Genomic DNA, 12,490 nt, shown 5'->3' with positions numbered 1-12,490 from the left:
AAGCATCAAGGCTTGTCTTAAGGACTCCCTGGTGTAGCCAGGGAGGTTGCTCAGTGGGAGCATGATGGAATTCCTGAAGACCTGGGTTTAGTCCCTGGGCCCCACACAATGGAATAGAGTCTCCCAAGTTCCCCTCTGACCTCCACATGCCTGGTTGTTGGGTCATGCTCGCACATGTAGTTAAAGTAAAAATCTAATAAAGAACTGTAGTTAGAAAGAGAATTGAGTCTATCGGGTGTGTTTGCTTACAGCTATTCATTCTTAGCTGTGAAATTCTGCATGGTGTGTGCACATTTGTGTTTGTGGGTAAACTATGCAGGAGGACACATCAGCTTCAATCATCATGAGACCCCCCACGTGACTTTTCTTAGTTTATGTCATTTGAGTGTGTGTGCACTCGAATGAGCATGCCAGTGCATGTCAGTATGCATGTGTGCTTGTGTGCTTGTGTGTGTGTGTGCGTGGGTGTGTGTGCTGTGCATGTGAAAGAGAATGGGGGAAGGGAGAGGGAGGGACACAAGAGAGAAAAGAAGGGCAGAAACACAGGCACATCTATGAATGGTAGATGGATGCTCTTTTAGGAGTCTCCTTTTGGTCTCTGTGGCATTCAAGGCAGTGTCTCTGTTGTTTCTAGACTGTGCTTCTTTTTCTAGGGCATTTGGTCCAACAGCTTGTAGTCAATGTTCCAGTTCCTGCAGGTTCTCTTCCTGTATGTGCTGGGATTCCAGATGCCCACCACTGTGTCTGGCCTTAAGATACAGTGTTGTGAGAACAAACTCTAGTAAAATGGCCTGGAAGGGAAGCAGAGTGTAGAAGACTGACCTGCTATTGATGCCTGGTTATGGAACTCTTAGGCTATTTTGTAGTTAATTTGAAGCTACCCTACTGTCTTAAATAGATCTTGAGCTCCTTCCCATTTTTTATTGAGTTCATTGTCAAGGTAGGCTTTACAAAGGCAGCCTTTTCTCCACACATGCCCCATCACATTAGGATCTCGTTTGGAGACCTCCGTAGTCTCCTGAGTGAGAATAATGTATGATTAAAGAACAGTTGCACGGGGCAGGGACACAGCTCATTGTCAGATGTCAGATATAGACTTTATCTCATTCTTTGATAAAACACAAATATGGAATTAAGGACTTTGAACTGCTCATAAGTTGTGTACCATCCCATCCTGGAAGAAGCCATCAAAAATACTAAATTTGGAGGAAGAGAGACAATGGACTCATCTGATTGCATGCAGTGAATCACAGCTTGTGCTGGCTTTGTGCAAAATGGACAAGGTTCTGTGGTGTCCCACATGCCAAATGTTCTGATTTCCCATGGCTTTCTGGATGGAGCCCATCCCCAAACAGCACAGGAAAACATCTAATCCTGAATAATACTAGTAACCCCGTAACATGATTGAACGATGAGAAAACACCACTCACTCTTACTCTACAATGTCTAGCCTCAGTGGAATTTCTACACTCCATGGAAACTGAGTTGTTTGTTTTCTCCATTATCACATTAACTAACCCATAGTTTAAAGCAGTCCCTTTAAATCTGTGGTTTCCGGCATGACTTCCCAACAGGAATCCACAACAGAAGCAAGGCAATGTTCATGCATGCACCACATGGGAGCCAGATTTTCATGGTGGGCCTGGAAAAGTTCTAGAAGATCATCCTTGTACCTACTATTGTAATGCTTTCTGTGATTGATAAGGAGTGTTGAGAACAGGTCTTAATGTCTTGAAGACTTGAGCCTGACATGTTTTGTAACAGAGCCCTTTGGTAGCAGCCTGAGGGACTGCCCTGATAACCATCTGTTGTGCTCGCCTTACCTTTACTCTGAGTGTAGCAGGAGCCCTAATGAACCATAGGTCCTCCAGCCCATCCTTTGTGTGGAGGATACCAAAGAACACAAAATTTCACAGTGCTGATAATGATTTCATAGCTAATCTACATGTGTTTGTGTTTCTGCCTTTTGTTTTATTTTCTTCTGGCAGCATCTATTCTTGGCCTAGGGCTCACTTTGGATCATTCACACAAATCACAGGGCTTTGCAGAGAATTTCAAAATGAGTTTCAAACTAAGTTACTGTTAAAAAAGAAAAAGAAATACCTAGGAGCCTGTAGGATCTTATTCTTAGCCTCTTTCTTTCTTTCTTTCTTTCTTTCTTTCTTTCTTTCTTTCTTTCTTTCTTTCTTTCTTTCTTTCTTTCTTTCTTTCTTTCCTTTCTTTCTTCTTTTTTTATTTAGAGACAGGCTTTCTCTATGTAGTCCCTGTTGTCCGGGAACTTACTCTGTAGACCATATTGGCCTCAAATGCACAGAGATCTGTCTGCTTCTGCCTCCTTAGTGCTGGAATTAAAAGAATCCAATTAAAGGACACCACCACCACCACCACCACCACCACCACCACCACCACCACCATCACCACTGCCACCCAGATCTCGTAAAGATTAAGTACATGGTATCTGGTCCATGTGCCTAAGAGTAACCCTGTGAACAGTTAAATTTTGACAGCAATCTAAAGAAGAGATGGATCTCAGAGCCACATATCTCATTTTCCAAAAATGTCCCCTTCCTCTCATTGTATAACTGTATTCCTAAAATATTAACCCTCAGAAAAAGAACCAAAAAACAAACAGCAAAATAACCATGATAATATGGAAGAGAGTAGAACATCCTTTAAAAACTCAAGCCCCAGTCTTCCCCCTTAGCAGCTGAGTATGCCGTTGTCACAATGTTGCTGGAAATAAAACTTTCTTTTAAAAAGCTTTTACATTGAAAGAACTCTTCTTGTCTGATGGTCATTCCTGGTGGTCTCAAACTCTGTAACACTACCTGCACGTTTTATGAATGAATTTTATAATAAAATAAATTGTTACTCATCTTTAAGATTTATAAACCGATTGCCATTGTAGATTGTGTAGTTGTTGACAAGCTACAGGAAATAAAGTAGATGGCCACCTTTCCACTTCTACTCTGGGATCGTTCTCCTCCCTGGGAACTTGCAACCAGGAAGTTTCCCTGCACTCCTTTGATTTCTCCTATTTCCTTCCGGGTTCTGTGTATAGCCTTTCATCTCTCCACTAGCTAACTCTGGACAGTTGTATAGTTTTGTGTTCAAAGTTTCATCCTTACAACACATCGTTACCCATGCTATCAGTGCCAAGTTTACCCTCATGGCTTCCTAGTTCTATGTATATTTCTATTCTCCAAGAAGTTCTTCAAGAGGAAGAGATGCTATGTCCAAGAAGGACTACCTCACTGATCCCTGACAGGTAGGATGATGTCATTTTCCTAGGATGCTTCAGGGGAATAAATGAGGAGGCCCCTTCTGCATATAAAAGGTGTGTGGTCACCATATTCTCTTATTCTGCTGGAGAAGAGATGACATTTGGTTCAAGTACTGGGCTACTCTTCTGGCCTCAATTTAGCACAAAGCTGAACACAAAGTTATCCCATTTCTGTGGGAAAGAGATGACAAAAATAACCAGTATTTTGAGAAACATCTTCCTTTCTTTATTGCTATTATATGTGACAAAACAATATTTTTATGACCAGCAGGATTTGCCAAGATGTTGCTGGCACACGATGAACCCTATTGGCTCCTCCGGAACAGAGGTACTACTCTTGGGGTCTTCATTCATCTGAGCAGAAAAGTTGTTCAAGGTACCAGATGTAGCACTGCTGAGTAGTAATTCCTTATGTTTTTTCCTGTATTTAGCTCTCTTATTTTTAAACCAAGCCTGAAATCAGACCAAGATAGAGGCTGGTTAATCATACCAAACAGTTAATATTATGATGGGAAGACACATCATGCAACTTCATATGGAACATTCTTCCCTTCACAGAATAACAGTGTTTATAATTGCTCACAAACTTTTCAGGGCCTCAAGTATTACCCAGGGTACAGGATGTGCTCACAGCATGGGAGATCCCGGTTTCCATCCTGTCACCACTGAAACCCATCAGACAAATTTACACAGCACCAGACTCGCTCTTTCTTCAGAAGCCTTCAGAAAACAAGCTGTTGTCAAATTTTGGACACAATCAGAGTCAGACTTTCAAAGCAGTCAACCCTTGTGTTCTTCATAATGAAAGGGGGTTTGGGGCAATATCTCAGAATTGACACATTGTACTGTGCTTGGAAATTCAAGTTCAGTCTTGTGTTTGTCTACCATGTTACTAAAATCTTACAAAAGAGAACCAGCTCTTATGCCTTAGCATTTTCCCCTTAAACGGTTTTTCCCATTGTGTATCATCAAGGTAAGTCATCACCTGCGCCATATTTATTCACTCATCCTGTTAGCTATGTACATGTGGTTAGTATTTAGTAATTTCATACAACTGAAATGTCTGGTAAGGCTTCTTCCTGCAATCTCATAAATATTTTTCATGGTCACCCCAAGTTGCAACATAACTCCAGACAGAAATACTCTGTAGAGGACTCCCAGTGGAGGGATAAGGACATCAATCCACTCACAATCCCTTCAACCCAAAATGTGTCCTACCTACTAGATGTGCAGGAACAAAGATGGAGCAGACACCAAGGGAACAGCCAACCAATGACTGGCTTGAACTGAGACCCATCCATGGGCAAGCACCAATCCTCGACACTGTTAATGATACTGTTAGGCTTGCAGACAGGAGCCTAGCATAACTATCCTCTGAGGAGCTACACCCAGTAGCCAATGGAAGGAGATGCAGAGACCCACATTCCCACATTAGATGGAGCTAAGAGAGTCTTATGAAAGAATTGGGAGAAAGACTGAGGGACCTTAAGAGAACAGAGACTCCATAGGAAGACTAACACAGTCAACTAACCTAGACCCTTGGGGGCCACAAAAACTGAACAACCAACTAAAAAGCAAGCAAAGGCTGGACCTAGGATCCCCGCACACATGTAGCAGATGTGCAGCTTGGTCTTGATGTGGGTTCCCCAACAAGTGGAGTCGAGTGGGGGCTATCCCTAAAGCTGCTGCCTGTCTGTGGAATCTGTTCAACTAACTGGGCTGTCTTGTCTGGCATCAGTGGGAAAGGATACACCTGGTCTTACAAGAACTTGATGTGCCAGGGTGGCGGGGGGAGAGATAGGGGTAGCAATCCCTTCTCAGAGGAGAAGGGGGCAGGGAAATGGGAGGAGGGTCTGCATGAGAAGGTATTGGAAGGGGACTGATATTGGGATGTAAGGTGAGCAAATAAATAAGAACTACTCTGCAGAGGATCCCTTTGTCACACATATGTCAGTATCAATTAGGGGAAATGCAGGTGTGTATGACATGCATACATCCATAGCTATACCTATGTATGCTATAGCTGGACATTCATAAACCCTGTTTCTTTCCCATAGGGAAGGCCCACTTTCTTCATTTTGTTTTCCTTTAGGAAAACATGCTCCTTTACTGCTAGAAATAGGGAAGATACACTAGCTGGAGTTTACTTTATAAAAAACCCTTTCTACTTTCAAGAGCAAATTAGTGTGACTTGTGCTAGACTCAGGAGCTCCAACTGTGCAAGGGAAGGCCATATCTATCCTGACCCAAGTCTGAGATGGAGTACCCTAATGAACTTGTACTGACCTTCACCTTGCATTCGTCCACATGAATGAGGGCTGCAAGTGCTTTTCTGTGGAAAGAAAAGAACACAGGTTAGCCATTGCCACTGGGGGAAGGAAGGAAAGTGCACCTGTATAATTTCTCCATATTTTTACTTTGCTATCACTGCCCCAACTCAGCAGACATTTATTTCATCATTTTTTTTTAACAGAGGGGACTGCTTAGATTTGACTTCATCTTGTCAAAGCATCAAGGCTTGCCTTAAGAACTCCCTGGTGTCGCCAGGGAGGTTGCTCAGTGGGAGCATGATGGAATTCCTGAAGACCTGGGTTTAGTCCCTGGGCCCCACACAATGGAATAGAGTCTCCCAAGTTCCCCTCTGACCTCCACATGCCCGGTTGTTGGGTCATGCTCGCACATGTAGTTAAAGTAAAAATCTAATAAAGAATTGTAGTTGAGAAACAGAATTGAGTCTATCGGGTGTGCTTTCTTACAAACGTATTCATTTATTTTCTGTGCAGCTATGCTTGTTTTGTTGGGTATGCGTGTAAATTCAGGAAGACACACGTGAATGGCAGTCACCTTGTTCTAAAAATTACTTCTTTCATTACAATATAATATTGTATTCATTATTTAATTTTATATAATAAGGTATTAGATATTATATTATTTTATATCACATATATTAATATTATATGCATACAAGTAGACAAGCAGAACCCACACATGCTCCAGACAGCATTTGCCTGCCATCTGCCTATAGGACTAATGAGATTTAGACATTCATCCTTGCTTCTGACTTTCTCATTGGGTCCCGAGAACAAAACAGATCTTCAGGCTTGTGTTTTAAGTACTTTTACCCCCTGACCTTCCCCTTCTCTTTTGATACAATCTGACAGTGGTCCCATGTTCACTGAGATGATCCCCAGGGTTCTGGCCTCCCTTACCTCCTACAAATGGTACTTTGTTGTTTTTCTTTTTCTTTAACCAGGAGGGAACAGTGTTACTGAGTACTCAAAGGAGGAAACAGAATTAATATGGTCAGCAATTCAGCTTCTTGCCATGTGCCACAAAAGACTTAAAACTTGTAGTTCACGAGCTGTTTATCCATAGAAGCAAAGTATAATTCACGTGGGCCACAGACCCAACGTATTCAACTATCCCTTTGCACGTGATGATAAAAGTGAACTAGATATACGATGCCTCTGAGACATTCAGCTTGAGGAAAGCAAAGAGTCTAGCACATGTAGGAGCATACACACGAGCACTGAGGACACTCCGAAGAGCAACAGGGTAGTCTGAAAGGGAGAAGCTCTGCAGAAGTTCCTGCTCGTGGCAGTGCCTCAGGAGAAGACAAAAATAGTGCAATAGGCCAGAGGGGGACACGGACAAAGGTTTAATAAGCACAAGGTTTTGTTTTAGCGTCATAAAATACTCTGAAAAAAATTTCTCCAAAAGACTGGAAAATACCGCATGCTCTGCATTTTAGACTTGGCTCAGACTGGGGCTTTTATGGTTTTTTTTTTTTCTAAGACCACCATGAAGTGAAAGAAATGCATCACCGTGGGGAAGTGAAAGAAACACAGCACGGTGGGCATTATGGCAACTTGTTTGTCAGAAATGCACGAGAAGTTTGACCTTTAGCTTCAGAGGCCATCTTCCTCACCCCCACCATAAATTCCGCTGAAGACTTCGTGGTTTCAGGGCCAAGAAGGGAAGCAGGCCAAACCAGGTACTGAACTAATCTGACCTACTAAGGAGCCTAAGACAGAACTTCAAGTTTCCTAAGTTCGAGCACTGGTGGGGGCTAGACTAAGAGCAAATCCACCTTTCTTAAATGCACCGTCTGTCTTAAGTTATAATGTAAAATGGACTCAGCATTTAGCTTGAGGAAAGAGAATTGGTCTACCATTTCTAGGGCTTCTGAGTTCAATACTCAGGATGCGTTTCTGTTCGTTTTGGTTTTATGTTGTTTTTGCTTTTTAATGAAGAAGTGGGCACTAGGGTTGAGTAAAGGAGCCCAAAGTCGCGGAAAACAGTAAATTCTGAAAACGAAAAACATCTACTTACCTTCGGTGTGCATCAGGATACTGGGTCTCTTGGAAAGCCTTCTCCAGTTCACACAGTTGGGCATAGGTGAACTTGTGGTGTTTTATTTGCCTGTTGTTGGAGCGACAAGCAGCTGTTCCAGCTGCTTTCTCAGGCTCACTGGGACGGGCTTGCGTTTCCTTCCTTGTTTCATAGCTGTAGTTTTGCTTGTATTTAAAGCTCAGGTGCTCGTCCTGGCCTAGCTCATGCAGGACTCTTACACCTCTTCCAAAGCGACAACGGACTGCTGCCGCGGCAACCCTCTGCTGAGAGTCAGTCATTATTTCTTCCTCATAGAAGCTCACCCCATAATAGTCGAGGTCGAAGTAGAAGTACTTGCTTTCCATTGCTAGAGCTTTGCAGATGGAGCCTACTCTGGAGCACCTCCCAGTTCACGGGCGAAAATCCTGCGCATGTCCCACACTACACACTTGACTCGCTCCTGGGTGTGGCTAAGCTTAGGCACGGAAGTGGGAGGTGGGTTGGGTGTGTGTGGGCGTAAAGAGGAGAATCCACCCCACGGGGGCATACAGTTACCATTAGGAGGCCTGACAAAAAAAGCTGCTTCAAACAAGATGCTGACTTTACATATAGTCAAGAAAGGAGGCCTGAGTTGGACCTGAATTCAGGTGACTCCCTGGATCTCAAGAGAGGCCGCTGAGGACTAAGATGGATATTTAAGGTTATTTGAAGGTGGAGAATAGGGTAGGGATAATAATTCAAATGAACACGGTGTCTAATTTGGGGAACATCTCGTGGCCCCACCTTCCAATTTCACAGCCCAATGTTCTCCATGCTGGAGTTAAGTTGACATTATAGGTTAGGGACTTCTGCTCCATATTTCTTTTGAAGATACTGAAACCAGAGTTTCAGATGGACCAGAGTTCATCTCTGCATAGGAGCAGAATTTTAAGCATTTTCCTTGGTAAGATCCAGTAACAAAGAAACCCCAATGATCACTGAGAGAATGTCACCCCAGTTTGGGGGTGATCACAGACAGAAATGCTAAGGTAACATGGGGTTTCTGTCCTCTTTGTGTTGCAGGGAAGACTAAAACAAGGGAGTATTATATTAGAACAACCCTCTAGAAGAGAACACTTTACACAAAGGTTAAAGATATACACGCACTAGGCAGTTTTCTAATCAGGTAATATCAGAGTTATCACTTGGGTCTTTAAGATACTGCTCAGTGGGTGGAGAACTTCTAGCCTAGGGTGAGTGAGGGGCTTTGTTCCAGGCCTAGCACTGAAAACAAACAAAAGATGTAACTCTACAGAAAAGATGTTTCGGTGTGCTTGCAATTCTTTTGGTGGGAAAGGGATCATCTTTGCGTCCAACAAAGGAACACAGGAACAAAAAAGCAAATCGACAAGAGAATTTCTTTTTTAAGAGTGTGTGCTGGAATCCCAAACAGGCCAATGAGAGTGCTTGGCCAAGGTGCACCCTGTCTTTCCTCTCTGAATAGGTCACCACCTATTGGTGGCCTATCACCCCATTGGTGGCAACTTAAGTTTAAAATTTGAGCGGATTGGTTTATTACTACAAAAGGGAAGGGGGTCAGGGGGTCAGGGGGTCAGGGGGCCAGGGGGTCAGGAAGTAGGGGCCCATATCAGGCTGGCTAACTTTGATAGGAAAAAACCCCTGGTTTTCACATTGGGAAGGGTTTTATTATTAAGAGATTCTAGATAGAATATCAAATGCAATCATTTTTGTTTTCCTCCTAGGAGGTTCCTCCTAGGAGGACAGACTATACCCAAAGATTACAGAACTGCAGAACTGGAGGCTGATCAGTATGAAAGCAAAACCTGTTTGTGCCAAAACAAAACAAAACACCACCACCACCACCACCACCACCACCACCACCACCACCACAACAACAACAACAACAACAAACACGTCTGGGTTTAAAGCCAGGTAGGTAGCTCTGTGGGGAAAGTGTTTGTTATTAGTGCCTGATGATCTGACTTCAGATTTCTCAAACTCTGCCAAAGCTAGACAGATTGGTTTTGATATTTGCTCAGTGAGTAAAGAGGCCTGCACCAAGCCCAATGACTTGAATCCAATTTCCTGGACCCGATGCTGGAAGGAAAGAAGCAATTCAGCAAATTGTCCTCTGACTGCTATACACATGCCATGGTATACATGTACATGCATGCTATTGTGTAATAAGCTTTTTTTTTCTGGAGATATTCGAGACACACACACAGAAATAAATAAATAGATAAATAAATAAATAGATAAATAAATAAGTTAGTTAGTTAAGGAAAATGGGAATAGTAGGTTATCCTCTAGGGCCTATGACCTCTCCAGATATGGTTAATTGGCTCGTTTTATAGTACAGGTACAAATTTCCTCCTATTGATGCTCATTGTTTGTCCATTTAGAAACTTGTGGTTACTCCCAAGATATGAATGCCACTATTGCACTGTGGGCTTATCTTTCTGTGATGGTCATTGGTGTGCTTTGTAGGATTTATAGCTGAGGACTATTGATTCCTTTTCTCCTTTGGCAGCTTGTGTAGCACCATTCGATGTCATGAGTGCTATTCTTCAGAGAAGACGCTTTCAGGTCAGGCTAGTTCCAGCTTGATTTCGGCTCTGTGCCTGACCTGGGAAACACCAATGGCAACAGCAATATCCCTTGTCTGGGGAGGTTTTTTGACCTGCTCTAGTCAATATCTCAAAAGTAGATTTCCCTTGCTTGGTACTAAGGTCATAATGACCACCCTGATGTATTGCAAAGTGATACCAAATCATGCTTTCAGTTTGCATTTCCCTAATGCCTAATGGTGATTAATACAGTCCCACACTGCATTTGCTATGTAGCTTTCTTAACCTTTTTCCTACCTGACAGAGTTTCCTTTTGATTGTTTCATACTGGCAAAAAGTAACTTAGGGTCCATTCTCAGCTACAGTCCATAATTGCAGAGAAATCCAGGCAGGAACTTTCACCAGCATGTCACATCCACAGTGAAGAAGAGAGAGAGAATAAACACATGCATGCTTCTGGTACTTGGCTAATTTTCTCTACTCTTATACAGTCTAGGGACTAAAAACAAGTGGTTGATGCCACTCACTCTCAGGATGGTATTCCCAATGTCAATTAATGTAAGATGGTCCCTGACAGACACACCCAAGGCCAGCCTGAGCTATACAATCCCTGAGCACAATGCTCTCCCAGGTGAATCTAAGTTGTGTCAAGTTGACAATTCAAATTAACCACCACAATGACCTAAAATAGTAAATAGTAAATTATAGTTGTTCTATTTTCACTGAATAATTTAGTTTGAAAATACTTTAGAGAGATTTTTTTTTGTTTTTTTTTGTTTTGTTTTGTTTTGTTTTGGTTTTGGTTTTTATTATTATTTTTTTGGTGCTCTTGTCACCAGGAAAGAGTTTAATTAAAACAACTGTGCACAGCTGGAGTAGCCATTCTAATACCAAATAAAATCAATTTTCAACTAAAAGTCATCAAAAAAGATAAGGAAGGACACTTCATATTCATCAAAGGAAAAATCCACCAAGGTGAACTCTCAATCCTAAATATCTATGCCCCAAATACAAGGGCACCTACATACGTAAAAGAAACCTTAATAAAGCTCAAAACACACATTGCACCTCACACAATAATAGTAGGAGATTTCAACACCCCACTCTCATCAATGGACAGATCATGGAAACAGAAATTAAACAGAGATGTAGACAGACTAAGAGAAGTCATGAGCCAAATGGACTTAATAGATATTTATAGAACATTCTATCCTAAAGCAAAAGAATATACCTTCTTCTCAGCTCCTCATGGTACTTTCTCCAAAATTGACCATATAACTGGTCAAAAAACGGGCCTCAACAGGTACAGAAAGATAGAAATAATCCCACCCGTGCTATCGGAGCACCACGGCCTAAAGCTGGTCTTCAATAACAATAAGGGAAGAACGCCCACATATACGTGGAAGTTGAACAATGCTCTACTCAATGATAACCTGGTCAAGGATGAAATAAAGAAAGAAATTAAAAACTTTTAAGAATTTAATGAAAATGAAGGTACAACATACCCAAACTTATGGGACACAATGAAAGCTGTGCTAAGAGGAAAACTCATAGCGCTGAGTGCCTGCAGAAAGAAACAGGAAAGAGCATATGTCAGCAGCTTGACAGCACACCTAAAAGCTCTAGAACAAAAAGAAGCAAATACACCCAGGAGGAGTAGAAGGCAGGAAATAATCAAACTCAGAGCTGAAATCAACCAAGTAGAAACAAAAAGGACCATAGAAAGAATCAACAGAACCAAAAGTTGGTTCTTTGAGAAAATCAACAAGATAGAAAAACCCTTAGCCAGACTAACGAGAGGACACAGAGAGTGTGTCCAAATTAACAAAATCAGAAATGAAAAGGGAGACATAACTACAGATTCAGAGGAAATTAAAAAAATCATCAGATCCTACTACAAAAACCTATATTCAACAAAACTTGAAAATCTCCAGGAAATGGACAATTTCCTAGACAGATACCAGGTACCGAAGTTAAATCAGGAACAGATAAACCAGTTAAACAACCCCATAACTCCTAAGGAAATAGAAGCAGTCATTAAAGGTCTCCCAACCAAAAAGAGTCCAGGTCCAGACGGGTTCAGTGCAGAATTCTATCAGACCTTCATAGAAGACCTCATACCAATATTATCCAAACTATTCCACAAAATTGAAACAGATGGAGCACTACCGAATTCCTTCTACGAAGCCACAATTACTCTTATACCTAAACCACACAAAGACACAACAAAGAAATAGAACTTCAGACCAATTTCCCTTATGAATATCGACGCAAAAATACTCAATAAAATTCTGGCAAACCGAATCCA

The 12,490-nt window shown here is 41.9% G+C and overlaps 1 protein-coding gene and 1 pseudogene across 2 annotated transcripts in view; both read right to left on the bottom strand.

Annotated features, from left to right (window-relative positions):
* Positions 1 to 3,486: 3,486 nt before the first annotated feature.
* Positions 3,487 to 8,033, bottom strand: Rhox10 (reproductive homeobox 10). The gene is made up of 3 exons (NM_001037581.2): positions 7,616 to 8,033; positions 5,570 to 5,615; positions 3,487 to 3,736 (listed from the first exon to the last, which is right to left on the bottom strand). The coding sequence occupies exons 1-3, from the start codon at positions 7,978 to 7,980 to the stop codon at positions 3,542 to 3,544; spliced, it is 606 nt and encodes a 201-aa protein (NP_001032670.1). The 5' UTR covers positions 7,981 to 8,033; the 3' UTR covers positions 3,487 to 3,541.
* Ptp4a1l1 (protein tyrosine phosphatase 4A1 like 1) overlaps positions 3,487 to 12,490 on the bottom strand; it is a 65,176-nt pseudogene continuing 56,172 nt past the window's right edge. The window contains exons 3-4 of the transcript XR_010061338.1: positions 5,570 to 5,615; positions 3,487 to 3,736 (exon numbers count right to left, since the gene is read on the bottom strand). The product of XR_010061338.1 is annotated as a protein tyrosine phosphatase 4A1 like 1 (transcript). The remainder of the gene's footprint in view (positions 3,737 to 5,569; positions 5,616 to 12,490) is intronic.

Source organism: Rattus norvegicus, chromosome X, assembly GCF_036323735.1.
Source record: "Rattus norvegicus strain BN/NHsdMcwi chromosome X, GRCr8, whole genome shotgun sequence".
Classification (NCBI taxonomy): domain Eukaryota; kingdom Metazoa; phylum Chordata; class Mammalia; order Rodentia; family Muridae; genus Rattus; species Rattus norvegicus.
The sequence above is the reverse complement of the archived record's forward strand: the minus strand, read 5'-3'. Positions and strand labels throughout refer to the sequence as shown.